Consider the following 14,603-nt stretch of genomic DNA (forward strand, 5'->3'; position numbering starts at 1 on the left):
ATAAAAGACAAGTGTTTACATAATAGTGAAAAATCTTTTGAATGTGCAAGTAAATTTTTAAGAGTGTGAAAAGTTTAAAGGTCTTGACTGAAATTGCAAGCATGTTTTTGCTTTCATAGTACCGGTAACTACCATTTTGGGTTCTGGTTTATGCTTTGTCTACCTATTGGTTAGATTCAAGTAAGCTGAGTCAAAAGTGAACATTATCATTACTTTTCTGACTCCTCCATTTTTTTCTTTTATGTTTAGATTATGAATTAGGTTTATAGTTTGTTTCATTGCTTTTTTGTTCACTTCATGTTACATTAGGTCGGGGTCTTTACATTGAATTTGTAGCTTGGCAATGGAAGGCACTATTCTTGCTAAAGCTACGTATGACAATATTGCTGAAACAAAAGATGAGCTGGAATTTCACAGAGGTGACATTGTAACTGTGCTTGAACAGAATACTGCTGGGTTGGAAGGATGGTGGTTGTGTTCGTTTGGCGGTCGCCAAGGTATTGCTCCAGGAAACAGGCTGATGTTGCTTCCTGCTATGTATGGAGTAAGACAACGGCAAACATCTGAAGACACGTACGATGTTCCACCATCCCATTCATGGATGAGTAAACCAGCTGATAGTGTACAGGAAGAAGAATATGATGTTCCACGGCGACAGCTTCAAATTAGCTATAATGATTCATCTCAAAGTATTGATTCTCCAACTGAAGTTTATGATGTTCCAAGAGCCAGTGCTTGGGGTGCAGCTCAAGTTAATGTTGAAGATGAAGTATATGATATACCACCTGTAGCTGTACCTTTAAGCAATTCTATTGATGAATTGCAAGATGTTTACAATGTTCCGAACAGTTTGAGTGCTGCTCCAGATCCTCGAGAATTGTATGATGTTCCACCCCTGGTCTCTCGTGATCCTCAAAGAAAGTTGCTTCATCCTGAAGATGTGTATGATGTTCCACCAAGAAGAGCTGATCAACCAGGTTCAAGCGAAATGATTTCAGTACAAGATCCAATGGAGTTATATGATGTTCCACTTTCTCTCCGGCATGATGGTCGAGCAAGAGAATTTTCATCTTTCAGACAAGGGTCAACCGAATCGGATGTTGTTTATGACATTCCTCAATCAAATAAAACGGTCAGTGAAAGAAGAGTTATATCTTCTGGATTAAGCAGCTTAAGGAGAATGCGAAAAGAAATGAAGGAGTCAACAAGATTAACTGATCGCAGTGTAAAAGAATTCAAGAATCTTGAATATGTTTATGATGTTCCTCCACAAGTGACAAGGGACCTGAATCAAAATTCATCTCAACCTTCTGCTGATGATGTTGTTGACAGTTTGCTTGAACGATTGTCGGTATCTAGTGCTCCGAATGACACTAACCTCAGAAGCAACCGGATGTCCACAACTTCACGGGATTCGTATAGCAGCTATATTGATGACAATCCTTCACAATATAATGAGTTGAATGTATGTTTAGATGAAGCTTTAAATCAATTAATAATGTTAAAGCAATCACTAGAAGATGCTGTGTCACATCTACTTACATTGGTAAAGGAAAATTGGAGAAAATTGGAAAACATAGCTGGAAAAGCACTGGATGTTCAAAAATCTTTCTTGGAGGTTTTGGTTGCTGTTAATCAATTTGTGGTGTATGCAAGGGGTGCAACTGCAAATGCTTGTTTTGCTAAAGACAATAATTCTGCAACAAAACGAGCTCCAAAAGAAATTCAGTTGGGGCTTCGTAAATTACTGATACCTCTTGAAGAAGATTTGGAGATGCTAAAACGTGCATTAGGAGAATTAGATGAGTGCCAGTGGGATGTAAAAAAGTTAGCAGTTGACACCAACAATGAAGATGGAACTATTTTAGATGCAGTTGACAGTTTTGTTATGACTTCAAGAGCTGTTTCAGATGATGCTGCCCAAATGGCGATCTACGTACACACTCATGCTGTATACATATTTAAAAAAAGTGTGGAACCAAATGTAGACACCACTTCATCTAAATCTGCAAATGCTGAAGTTATATCCAGACCAGTACAAGAAATCCAGGCTTTGCAAGCCCGCCCACTACCTGCAGTTCCACCAACTCAAAATACATCCATACAACCTACTGTAAGTGCTATGTCTGTTGATGAAGATGGTTGGCTTGATGATTATGATTATGTTGCCCTTCCTGGTAAACAAGAATTGCACGAAAATAAAAAGGAGACAAAAAACAACCAGAACCCTATCTCTGGTTTGAATAAACGAAAAACTCAGCTCTTAGCATTAGAAAAAGAAATAGCCCAACCTCGAACTACAGTATACATTTTGACATCACAAGACAAAGATGCTTTGAAAAATTTAGAATTAGACATTCCCGATTTAGTTCATTGCTTATCTCAGGCAATTGATAGGTTTATTAATGCCATAGACGGTGGAAAACCACCTCATTCTTTTGTAGCACTTGGTAAACATGTTATTTTGTGTGCTCACAAATTGGTGTTTGTTGGTGATTGTATTCATCAACACATATCTCAAAATCTTGCTAAAACTGCCATCAAAGAGCAATGTGGTTCAATGTGTTCTGTTTTGAAAAGAACTGTTGTTATAATCAAGCTTGCAGCTTTGCAGTGGCCTTCTGTAACGGCCGTTCAGGATATGGTTGATAAAATGTTTGAAATTGCCACTTCTGCACATCAAATGAGACTTACACTCTCCAATATAACATCCGGAGTTTAAAGTGCTTGACTTTTGCTGGAATGCATTGCATCTATTTTTGTGATTAGATCTTTTTTCATGTTTTGATAAATGGTGCAAGAGCTTTTTACGTGGTACTGTTTTCTCAATTACTGTTCTAGTCTTTGTACAATTTTTGTTGTTTCACATATATACCAGTTTGTTTAATTCACAAATCATCAATTCATTCAATTTACAATCAATTCACCAGACTTTTATAGGTGTTTTATCAGATTACGTTAACTTTACAGATGAGTGGAAGAGTTTTGAGTTTAAATCTTGTACATACAGAAAGAGGGATTATAGGCCCTTGTAAAAACAACTGAGATGGTTCCGCAAGCGTTTTATATCTTGTCTGTTGTCAATGTGCGGAATAGCCCGTTTCGGTGAGTCCGGTCCCTTAACAGGGGATTTTTTCAATTTTTTTTTTAAATTATTGGGTACCGTAGCCTAATTATCATTGCCGTTTTAGGGTTAGAGGTTAGGAACTCACCGAATCGGACTCACCGAATAGGACTCACCGAATAGTAGCAGACCCTCAATGTGTAACATGTTTTGAGCAAAGTATGTTTTTGTTGATACATAGAGAGTAAAAGTTTGACAAATCTAAGTTTCTTAAAGACTCACATACTAAATTCCACCAACTTAACAATCATTGAAACACTTAAGGTGAATGAAGTATATAATCGATGATATGTTTTATACAGTATTTTTTTGTGAAGTGTTTGGGTAAAAATGCTAAGCTATTGGATTTCTAATTTTTTAATTTAATGAAATTTTTTAAAGCTGATGTAAATATGAGAAAAAAGAGTTATGCTGTGACTAAAAAACAGGAAATTAGATGATTTAACCGATTAAATGAAGACTAATTATATAATTTTTGCTAAGTTTAAAAGCTAAATACAGACACTTATTTTTGCATTCTTTTCTACATGCAGTCACATACTTTGGCAGTTATCTTAGAAATAACCTTTGCTAAGCTTGGTCTCAATTCATGTAGCCATGTTGGTGTTTTTTTACGCTGTAATGTTATTGTTCCATTTACTAATTTAAAACATGATATAAACCCACGGATTGTTATCATTTTGGTGCTGTGTTGTTTTATTATATATTTGTGTTCAAGTGTACAGTTCTGTATCATGGTTTGACTTTAAGATGCATATTTTTTGTTTTTCACAATCTTATCTCCCCTTCTGTTGCCTGGCAGTGATAACTCGATAGACTAAGTTAATAGAGAGAACAAAATGTTTGTGTTTTTAATTTATGCATCAAGTGTTTCCAATTTTATGTATGGTACCGTATATTGTATTTCTGTTGTAGGCTTGAAAGTTAGCGGCATTTTTAATAGTAACAAATGTTTAAATTTTCAGATGTTTATCGAGACACTTTTGTCTGAAATTGGTAAAGAATCTTGTACCGGTACTAAGGGTGTTAAGATATCAACTTATAGGACTTTGCATATGTTTTTAATTCTATGCGTCGCGATACATACATTTCATAAAATGGACAGTGATTTGCTATAAATATTTTTTGAAGTCACAATTTTAATTTTTTTGCTTTGTTTTGTAATAAAATTGGACATAAACACATATTTTGATTATGTATATACTGATTGTAATCTCATATTGATTTTTTTTTTTAAATTCCTGATAACTATCATTGTTTTATGAATGAACAATGTATTTGATTTATAATTCTAGGGAAATCAAATTTTGTTTAAGCCACAATCAAACTGACAATATTTTTATAAGTGCTTTCAAGAGACTGATCCATGCTGTGCGTAATTGGAATCGTACAGTTTTTCTTGGCCATTTCATTTGCTGTATTTTGTGCGATATTTTTAATTTGACGACTACTTTACATGGTACATCTCATCTTCTGTACATGGATTTGGATTTTGACAGTCTGCTACTAATTGGAGAATCCAATTCAAAGAATTTAATTCGGAGATAACCTTTTTCGGAGAAAGCCTCTCGGAGATTTTTAAAGTCTCACAGCGACAACTGTTTGTTCAAATTATTACCTTATAGAGGTAAATCAAATACATAAAGTTTCAGCAAAAAATCTTAACTAAAGTCTCATCGAACAAATTGAAACAGTTGTCAAACGGCGTATCGTGATTGATAGTAGTGGTTAATCACATAAAATTTCAGCGAAAATGTCTCAACTATATAATAGTTGCTAAATATTGCTATAGCCTATACTCGCAAGATATCAGCTAATTTACATTTATATACCTCACTGAAACAATAACTTTCTCGTTTGCATTTTTATGGGAAGGTAAATACAAACTCCTTACCCAAATGATCCCTACAAATTATGTAAATAAACAGAAGCCTCGCTGGATTTAAGAACTCACCGAATTGGGATTTCTCCGAATCAAGTTTTCCGAATTGAGTTCTCTAAAACGGGCTGTTTTGGGATTTGTATGTTTCAAGCTACGGTACTTTGTTGGTGCAAAAGTAACTATATATATAATTTTTACTGTACTGTAGCATGTTCGTTTGGAGTGTAAGTAGTTTATGTAGTGAAGTATTATTGTTTCATATATGAAATGCGTTTGGTTGGACACCAGTGTTGCCACAACTGCGTGAAATGAAAAGTTTAAAAAATTAGAAAACGTTTTCTTTTCGTAGCAGTTTTCAATAGGTTAGGTAGCTTCAGTATGTATACAAAGTGACTTTTGTAACAGTAGAATAGTATGTCTTGTTTATACTTTCTGTTCCGTACTTTTTGCATAATATGCTGCAAAGATGCCATACTTCTAGTTAGGAAACCCTGTAAGAAAGGGTTAATAAGTCTATCAGTCGTTTGACAAAGGATTTCTGCAGAACATGACATTTTAGTGTTACCTTTTTGTGACAATGACTTATCATGCTTAAAATAAATGATAAATTGAATTATGATCAAAGCATATGTGATCATCATTTCGCAAAGGATTAAGTTAGCAATGATTATGGTGCATCTGCATGTTTTCATATACAAAGGATTATACAGTATTATATACACTTTGGGTTGTTATTAAACTTAAGAATGAAGACTAACCGAATTTTTTTTCATAAATTATTGATTCTCCGAGGGTTATAACTGAAATGTACAAAATTACACCCAAATAAATGATCTAATACAAATGGGGTCAGTTTTACATCAGAAAGGTCTGCTCACTATTACTCAAGAAATAAAACAGCTTTAGTTAGGGATTTAAGAAAATGTCAATTGTTTATGTGCTTTAATTTAAAATACTACTGAGGTGCTACTACCTTACATAGTCAACAAATTTGCAAAAAAAAAAACCCGTTGAACAGAAAACCTTTCTATCCTGATAGCTAGATTGTGTGTGCACGGTACCAATAAAGTAGATTACCAATTAACTTGTCTTAAATGTACTAGATGGCTGGGTTTTCACATTTAGGAATAGTCAATGTATAGTTTTGTGGTGCTAGATTTGAATATAGTTTGCAACTTTTTGCATTGACCAACTCATTTTGAAGCTTCAGAATTGACTTTAGAAGTGCTGAATCGTATCTTGTTTGACAGACTTTAAATTAATTGCAAATGTTTGCTTGTAAATGTGTTAATTGCTTAACCACCATAATACTTGTAAGTTGTAAATGTATATTGTATAGAATTTGAACCATTTGGCTTAAAACTAGTTTTGCTGTCACCTTTAAGAATACGGTAATAATAGTAATAATTGATTTCGTGTGTGGTAAACATTACCGTGTTTTGTTTTTAATGCACTACTCTACTACTGCTTCTTGTGATATTTTTCTTATCGTAATGTTTCTTTTACAGATATTATCATGAAAATTTTTTTAACCTCTGAACACGCTCTTTGTAATTAGTTTTATGATGACTGCAACTGCCATACAGTTCATCTCCAAAGAAGTATAATGGAAAACTTTCTAAACAAATCTGGAAAATTAGAAATGAACAAAAGAAGATGAATCTACCTGTACCGTTACCAAATGTAAGGCCAGTTGAAGGCAATTTTAAGCCTTTTTTGTGTTTCGGGTTACATTGAGTCATCTATCGTCACGCACAAAATCAACTGCGAACGCATTGGGAGTGAGATCACAGCAAGTCACTAATACGCATTGCATAAACTTTTGATAAAGTGAACCACTATCAAAGCCTGTAAAAAGGGTTCTTAGTTTCCTAGTTTTGCGTCTGTTAACACAGTATTACATTTACTTAAAACGTAAAGAATTTATAAGGAATCACAATACTTGTGCTATTTTACCATTCTTTTGAAGTAGCTTTTCACAACAATGATGTCACTTTGACTGATAAAACGTTTGGCAAGGTAATGTAAACTGTCAGTGTTGTTTCTACAAAAGACTTTCACAAGGCTTTTGTGTTTTATCAACATTGTGTGTATTTCTTTCTCTTCACTTATTTTCAAAGATTACTTTCTTTTGAAGATAGAATTTAGAAATGTAATCTTTTGTTGTTTTATTTTCAGTCACTTTGGCCTTTTTTTAACAAAGTTTTCAAGAGAAAATGTGTGTCATTGCGTTTTTGTAAACACATGCAGATTTCCAGCTACCTTAACAATAGAGGCGATTGTTGATTGACGAAACACAAAGTTACATTGTTGTGTGAAGAGTTAAATCGGTTTTGCACATTCTTCATAAATACTTCGAATACTTCAATTTAAAACATCTTGTTTCTGCGTAAACACATTATCATGATGTTGTGATGCGACAACAACGAAACCATTTTCTGTTTAAATGCTGACGTGGTTGATTAGTCCTACCCACAGCTTTTGTTGCAATACACTACTTTAAGGAAACTATTCTGGTATAGAATTTAAACTTAGCTTGATATGAAGTGCTGCCTTTTTGAAAACTCCCAAGAAAACGGAGCGTTCATAGTCCAGCTTACAGACATGACATATACAAGGCCAGTGTACATAATAGTACGGAAGTGACAGTAAACATTGTTTTAATGCTAACCAGGCGAAAGCTATCACTAACAAAAAAAACAATATTGACATACACCAACATAGTGTCAGTTTCGCGAGTTGTGTGCTTTTTTGCAATAATGTATGCTGATTGTCTTGTTACAGATGAAAACTATTGACAAAGGAAACAAAATGCGGTAAAGAAATCAGCTAAGCCACACCAAATGTAGACACGGAAACTGATGGATCAGCAACTGAAAGGTAAGCAAATATTTATATTTCCTCGGGCAACCGCCAAGTTCTAATAATAACTGTGTAAAACGCAGATTAAGACAAAAAAACAAACTTGATGTGACATGACAGGTTTTTCTTTCTGTGTAATATTGCAAGTGCAATAATATGTCAACTTTTAGTGTCGACTGTGGATAGTGTAATTTTTCATTCCATCCGCGCTTTCACAACCTGCGTATTATGACGAAAAGCATCGGATTTATAGTTTTTTGGATACTTCTTTGCTTTAAGTGGAAAAAGAAGGGATGTTTGAAAAATGATAAAAGATGAAGTTAAGGTAAGGAAAGTAAGCGAGTTCAAGTCGCCGTGGTTTTACCCAAAAAGACGGGAAGCCTAGTGAAATGGATACAAATCTGGCGGACTCTTGCTAGAAGGGGTCTGCTACTATTCGGTGAGTCCGATTCGGTGAGTTCCTAACCTCTAACCCCGAACCCTAAAACGGCAATGATAATTAGGCTACGGTACCCAATAATTTAAAAAAAAAATTGAAAAAATCCCTCGTTAAGGGATCGGACTCACCGAATCGGACTCACCGAAACGGGCCATTCCGTGCTAGAAGAGGCAAACCACCCGTTTCTCTACTTAAGGTGGGGCAATTGGATGATGTGTTTCCCAAATCTGATTAGTTAGAAAATTATTGTGATATCTTTGTCTTTCAATCGTGCGCATTGAAGCGAGAAAATGTCTAGCTAATCATTTTGTGGAGGAAAATTATCGCTTTGTACGTAGCATTTATCAAACTGCCGCTAGGCACTTTTCCAAATTCTAGGTATGACCGTTCACTGGTGCACAAATAATTAAATTCTAATCAAATGCATAAAACACTTCCATACCACAGTACCACACTCTCCCAAGTGCTGATACTACATACGAATTACACACGTATATTTTCCCATATTGATGTTTTTAATATGTAACCAGGCCTATTGATTTTAAAACGGGAATATTGTACTTTGCATTTTGCTTCACTCGATATAAAGCAACCCAACCTAATCTGCATGCGATAAACCAACTCGCTTTTTCGTTGTGGACTGCTGGCAATCAGTTTGATTTATCAATTGACAGCATATTAATTTCCATTTTAAACTACAATACGGCATTTTATGTGCTGACTGCTGAGCAACCAATGTTAAAATCTGACTTCTTCGTCCTATATCATGCAAATAAGGGTGTGTTTGATAAGCGGTGATTTGCATGGTACATCTTAAACATATGTATCTTTTACCTAACTAAGTCGCTAAGACAAAACTTGTATAAAAAGCAATTTGAATGTTTTCGAAATTACTTTTTGATGAGTGGTTTAGCGTGCTATTTTGATTTTGCGTTGATTCAATTTTCATTTTGCTATGTTTTGTGTTTATTTACTTTGAAAGCGGATATGCGTTATCAGTGTGAAACCATTTATTCACTTTAGTTTACTCTGCTTTCAGACACTTTGGTGTGCAACTGGCCGAACCAGCGTGACCCTTGGACAAACAAGTCTAACCCCTATTACTCCTTTATGTGCTATTGTAATCTCTCTATCTCAGCTTCGTAATTACGTGATGAACGGAAAACAATTCCACATCAAAAGTCGTACATTGCAAGCCAGAAAGTGTTGCAAATTCTCATTTTAGAGCCTTGGGAACAGATTTATTATCGACTAAAGTTTCGCAATACGCCGACACTGCAATAAATCCGTGTAGCACTTGCACACTACTGATTGTCAGGGGCGGATACAGCACGTAGCCGGGGGGGGAGAGGAAAGGCGATTTCAACAAAACAGGATGATACAATACTCAATAGGTCAGTGGTTCTCAACCCTTTTCGACACAGGGGTCAAATTCAAATCTCAGTTAATTGTAAAAGGCCGCAACAACAAAAAGTCATAAAAGAACACCTATACTATAAAAATCAAACGCATACAAAGCAATTAAATGTGAAACTTGATTTTGTGTTTGACTTTTAAAAAGTTTCCTAAAACTAGGGTATATAAACGTAAAAGATGCAGTACTCAAAAGCTGGTTAAAATGATGGTTTGTCAATCGGTTGTGATATTTGGTTTTAATTCCAATCATTTTGCTGAAGAGTGCTTCACACACGAAAGTTATGTTGAACTAAATACAGAGGCATTTTTCAATGCATTGGCCATCAAGTTAAGATGCTTTTCCTCCTGGACTCGACTCTAGAAGTGAAATAGATGATCACAACACGTTTGAATGCTTGTGTCTACTCCACATGTGACTGAAAATCTAGCAGCTACGGCTGAATATAATCTGAAGGCGGTTTCTGCGTCTATTGCCTTAGGTGTTGCAAATATTTTCATCAGGGGCCGGAAAGAATTGTTACCGTTAATGCGACTTTCAAATTCATCAAATGATATAGCTAATTGGCCTAGTGTTGCCCACGTTTTAGTTTCGAATGATCTGTTGACTTTGTGCTCTGAGCACCTCTCCATAGTCAGCATCAATATCTGCCAGAAATACTTCAGTTTGTGATGATTAAGCACATTTGCACGAATCCAGTTTGCAGTTGATGTTCAATTTCTATCGCATTAGACATCTTCAGTGGTTTAGTAACGATATTTTCTTGGTGTAAAATGCATTGGTGCCACATTATAGGGTAAGATTATCCTCTTCACGCCATCTGTAAACGAGTCCATGAAGACCTTAATTTTTTCCCAACTTGGAAGGACACCCATCTGTTGCAACTAAACACAGCTTTGAAGGATCCAAATGTGCTTCTAGAAGACTTGAACGAAATTTAGGCTACGAAAAATCCCGCTTATTGTTCCGTCAATGGAACGCAAAGTGAGAAATTGCTCGGTATCCGTAGTGTGAAGAAAAGTAGTCATGAGACATTTTTTACTAATACATACGTTATGTGACAAGGTCCGTGTTTTTTTGCCATTTTGGAAAGTTCTTCTGAGGGCTGCAGGAAGAATGGTTGAGGGCGCAGTTGAGAATCACTGCGATAGGTAAACAAAATCAGTCCGGTTTGGAAACTTGTATAATTTATTGATAAACTTTTTGCTATTACTGACTGCAATTTTTAAATCATGGTTCCCGAATCTTTATTTGAGTAGGCCTACTTTTATATACCGGTATGTAAAAGTCATTTTCTTTACAGGCGGTTATAGACGCAGCATCAGAAGCGCTTTCAAATCCAGCTGAAATGGCCTGTTCACAACTTTAGTTTATGCGAAACTAGGCTTCAGTGGACTTCTTTGTTGATCAGAGTACAATAGTTGAAGTAAAATTTTTACTTTTCGTTTCATTACCTGGTCAGTAATAACCTCAACATAGTCGTATCATACAAAGCGATTAGTCTATAAACCACCTGTTGGTAGGCTGCTTATTATTGTTGCAAAGAAGCATAAGCTACCTTTGCAGTTTACTCCCTTGATTTCCGTTATTGAGAAAGTCTGCCACGTGTGGGCTAAGTAATGAAGTGTTGGAAATAAAAGATGAAATTTAACTTGTGCGGTTGCTTACTGAGTATGGGTGGACATTCCCCCAATTGAGCTTGATATTTGAAGATTTTGGTTTAGCAATTTGATTTCGTTTGCACTTGAAACAAATACGAAATGCATGAGATTCTTACAACGCAGAAAATAGCGTGAAGTGCAAAATGCACCGACTGATATTAAATGATTTGTTATAAGTCTACGACCTTATGCCTCAATCTGAATAACACGAGACTTTGTTATTTAATGTCTCTGTTGTTGAGATTGTGCTGGTCAGAGGTATCGCAGGCAGTGCAAATGTAGCAAAATTTAGTTTCTAAATGACGCGAGTTAGTTCACTTGTCGGCATTGGCGTCGATTTTTTACTGAAGTAGGCTCGTATTGTAATTTCAGGGAGGTGAGAATTTTAAAAGCGATTTCCTGAAGTTTTATGCTTTGACGATCATAATGTGGGCTACTAGCTGTTTGTGGATCCACATGTTAGTCTGTCGCAATTATACTGCATCATTTTGCTCACCGTGGCTGTAATGTAGTTTTGCTGTAATTGCGAAGGCTAACGTTAACCGAACGCCCTGGAAGACGTACAGCAAAAACTCTAACACGTTTATGCATGTCTTAATTAAATACAACGCAGTGAATGTCGTTGGTTCAGAATCAAATTCGTCGATCAATCAAGCAACAATTAAACCACAAAACAAATAAATAATGAGAATGAAAAAGTCCTTAACAACTTTTGTTGAATTAATGTTGTTGGCAATTTTCGATTCAAATAAAATAGACTGCCGGTACTTTTAGTTCCTCCAGCAGTTAACCACTCGGCAGCAGTGGCCGAGTGGTTAGCGCGTTGGGCTCGCAGTCAAGAGCCTGCATGTTCGACTCCAGCCACCCGCACTTGCTGTTGTTTCTCTGGGCAAGAAACTTTACGATAATTGCCTCTACCCAGTGATCGATTTCGAGTAATGGGTAGTACCAAATTTAAGTCATAAGTAGAGTAGAAGTAGACAACCGGAAACAGACATTGCAGTCGGCTGCAGCGTGGGTCAGGTGTACGTCGGAAGGCGTACACCAATGCATAGCGTTCAAGTCCGCTTTCCCGCAATGCAGGATAAAGATAATAAAACAAAACGAAAAGTTTCGTCTCTGTGAAATGAAGGATATTCACGGAATTACGGATATATTTTAGTTTAGATATCCCTGCACAAACTCGATCCAAACCTGTTGCAACGGGTTTGACTTCTGTTCTTGAAGTGTGTTCTTCAAAGTCAAACGGGCTCCAAAAAGTGGTTTCATTAAAATAATGACATATCAATTTAATTTCTAAAGCTTAAAATTGCCTGCAGTTGCTAAAAAAAAATGGCACAACTTTATAAAATTTAAGGTACTTTCATCAAAATGTCATGCGGAACTGCGTTTCAAAACATATTCGTTAATTCGACGTCTGATTACGCCAATAATTTCTTAATTTTGTGAAGGGTTGCTGTTAAATTATGTGAATTCAGCCAATAGTAAAAGCATCTTATGAAATGCATCGGAGCCGGAGCTACTTTTCATACAACTGGCTCCAGCTCCACTTGAATTTCACAACAGGCTCCGTTGAAAACGCAAGGCTCCGGCTCCAAAGCCCTGGTTGCAACTTGCAACAAGTTCTTGTGATATGCTTGAAAGTTATTACTTTTGTGTCATAAATTTGCAGATGTTCTTCTGTCGCTTCGATTGTTTTCAGTTTCCTGACTGGTGACTTTATCCTATAGTGCACTAACTGTAGTGATTCTAGTAAAGGAGAGGACAAGAAAAGTATAACTTCTGTTTGTTTGTTTTTTTTTGAAAAACTAAGTATTCATTGGAAGGTCATAGGTTCGAATCCCGCTGGAGGTACCAATTTTTCTTTGCTTGTTTCTTAATCTTGCAGCAGTCATTCACAATGAGCACTGGTAGCACATTTATTTCCATGATTTCTTATCTGTATATTATGCTGTTAGCAGCTAATATACCGAGGTCCGGTGATTGTTTAATAAACTTAATACCGGTACCACTAAAATTGTGTATAAAAATATGCATCCCCCCAATGTTCAAAATTGTCTAAAATTTGATAAAATGTTGATTTATCCCCCCCAATTCTCAACTAACTTCGGCACCACTGGTCTTGTTAGATGAGGTAATGTAAAGAATAGCTTTTTTTGCGGTTAACCGGTGGGATTTTCTTAATTACCGTACATAAGTTCTGTGATGGCAATAGAAAAAGTTAGGCTATCTGACATAATCAACAACAGTAGGCTAAGGTAGCATTTAAAAATTATGTCGTAGTTTTTTACAAGGCAACCGCAGCGGGGGTACAATTTGTAAAGATATGGATAGTTGCTGCTCAACACAAACGATTTACCATTGACTTCATGCATTGTAGTCTGTAGACCAGTAGCGGATTCAGAACGTAATTTATGGGTGGGCCTAGGAAAGATCTTAGTGGGCCTTTACCAATAATGCCACGGCGAGCCAGCATACAAAAAATAGTGTTATCGGAGCTTCTACAGTCTACACAAGGCGGAGTCTCCTAAGTTTCGAGTTAAAAAAGTTGATTATGTCATCATAATCCGAGCTGTCAATGAGGTGTCTTTCAAAATGCAAAAGTGTCAAGTTGTTAAGGCGTCCAGTCAGCATGGATGATCTCAAGCGCGTTTGGATCCTGGTTGCTGCGGAGAAAAGTCTCTCAACGCTGCAGGATGTGGAAGGCAGTGTTATGATGGTCCTTAAAACACTGTTCATATTCGGGAAAATGTCAGCAGGGCAGCTGTCCAGTAGCCTACTTCCATTAATGTAGGAAAGTTTTCCCGATCTATTTCCCTTCTGATCTGTTGAATGAAAACAGCATGTTCAGCATCTGCGATCTCAATGCCATACAGTGCACACGGACCATTCAGAATGTTTTTTTTTTCGCCAAAAGTGGCAGATCCAGGTGCGACAGAGGCCGCTGTTCTCATTAATTCATACGTGTCATCCATAAAGCGGAAGTTTAACTCCGTTATCTGCCTGTCAAGAATACAGTTCCACAGCGCCCTTAAATCCTCATTGCTCTTGACAGCCGACGTTTTTTCCAGCGTTGTGGTGACAACAGACACGTGAAACTTCGAAGGCAGCTTGCGTTCATGAGAAGCAACCACGTCCCAGTTAGTTATCTCATGTTTTACCATTGTCACGATTTCTTTCTATCTCTTACCAGGAAAAAGACTTGGAAAGGTTCAATGACG

At 36.4% G+C, this 14,603-nt stretch overlaps 1 protein-coding gene and 1 long non-coding RNA gene across 2 annotated transcripts; both read left to right on the forward strand.

Annotated features, from left to right (window-relative positions):
- Positions 1 to 343: 343 nt before the first annotated feature.
- On the forward strand, positions 344 to 3,050 carry LOC145771577 (enhancer of filamentation 1-like). Its single transcript, XM_082583283.1, has one exon. The coding sequence runs from the start codon at positions 344 to 346 to the stop codon at positions 2,720 to 2,722; it is 2,379 nt and encodes a 792-aa protein (XP_082439409.1). The 3' UTR covers positions 2,723 to 3,050.
- Positions 3,051 to 4,318: 1,268 nt separating this feature from the next.
- Positions 4,319 to 11,450, forward strand: LOC145771578 (uncharacterized). The gene is made up of 3 exons (XR_014289244.1): positions 4,319 to 6,689; positions 7,791 to 7,886; positions 11,025 to 11,450. It is a non-coding gene; the product is annotated as an uncharacterized LOC145771578 (long non-coding RNA).
- Positions 11,451 to 14,603: the final 3,153 nt, after the last annotated feature.

This window comes from Aplidium turbinatum, chromosome 6 (assembly GCF_918807975.1).
Source record: "Aplidium turbinatum chromosome 6, kaAplTurb1.1, whole genome shotgun sequence".
NCBI lineage: Eukaryota > Metazoa > Chordata > Ascidiacea > Aplousobranchia > Polyclinidae > Aplidium > Aplidium turbinatum.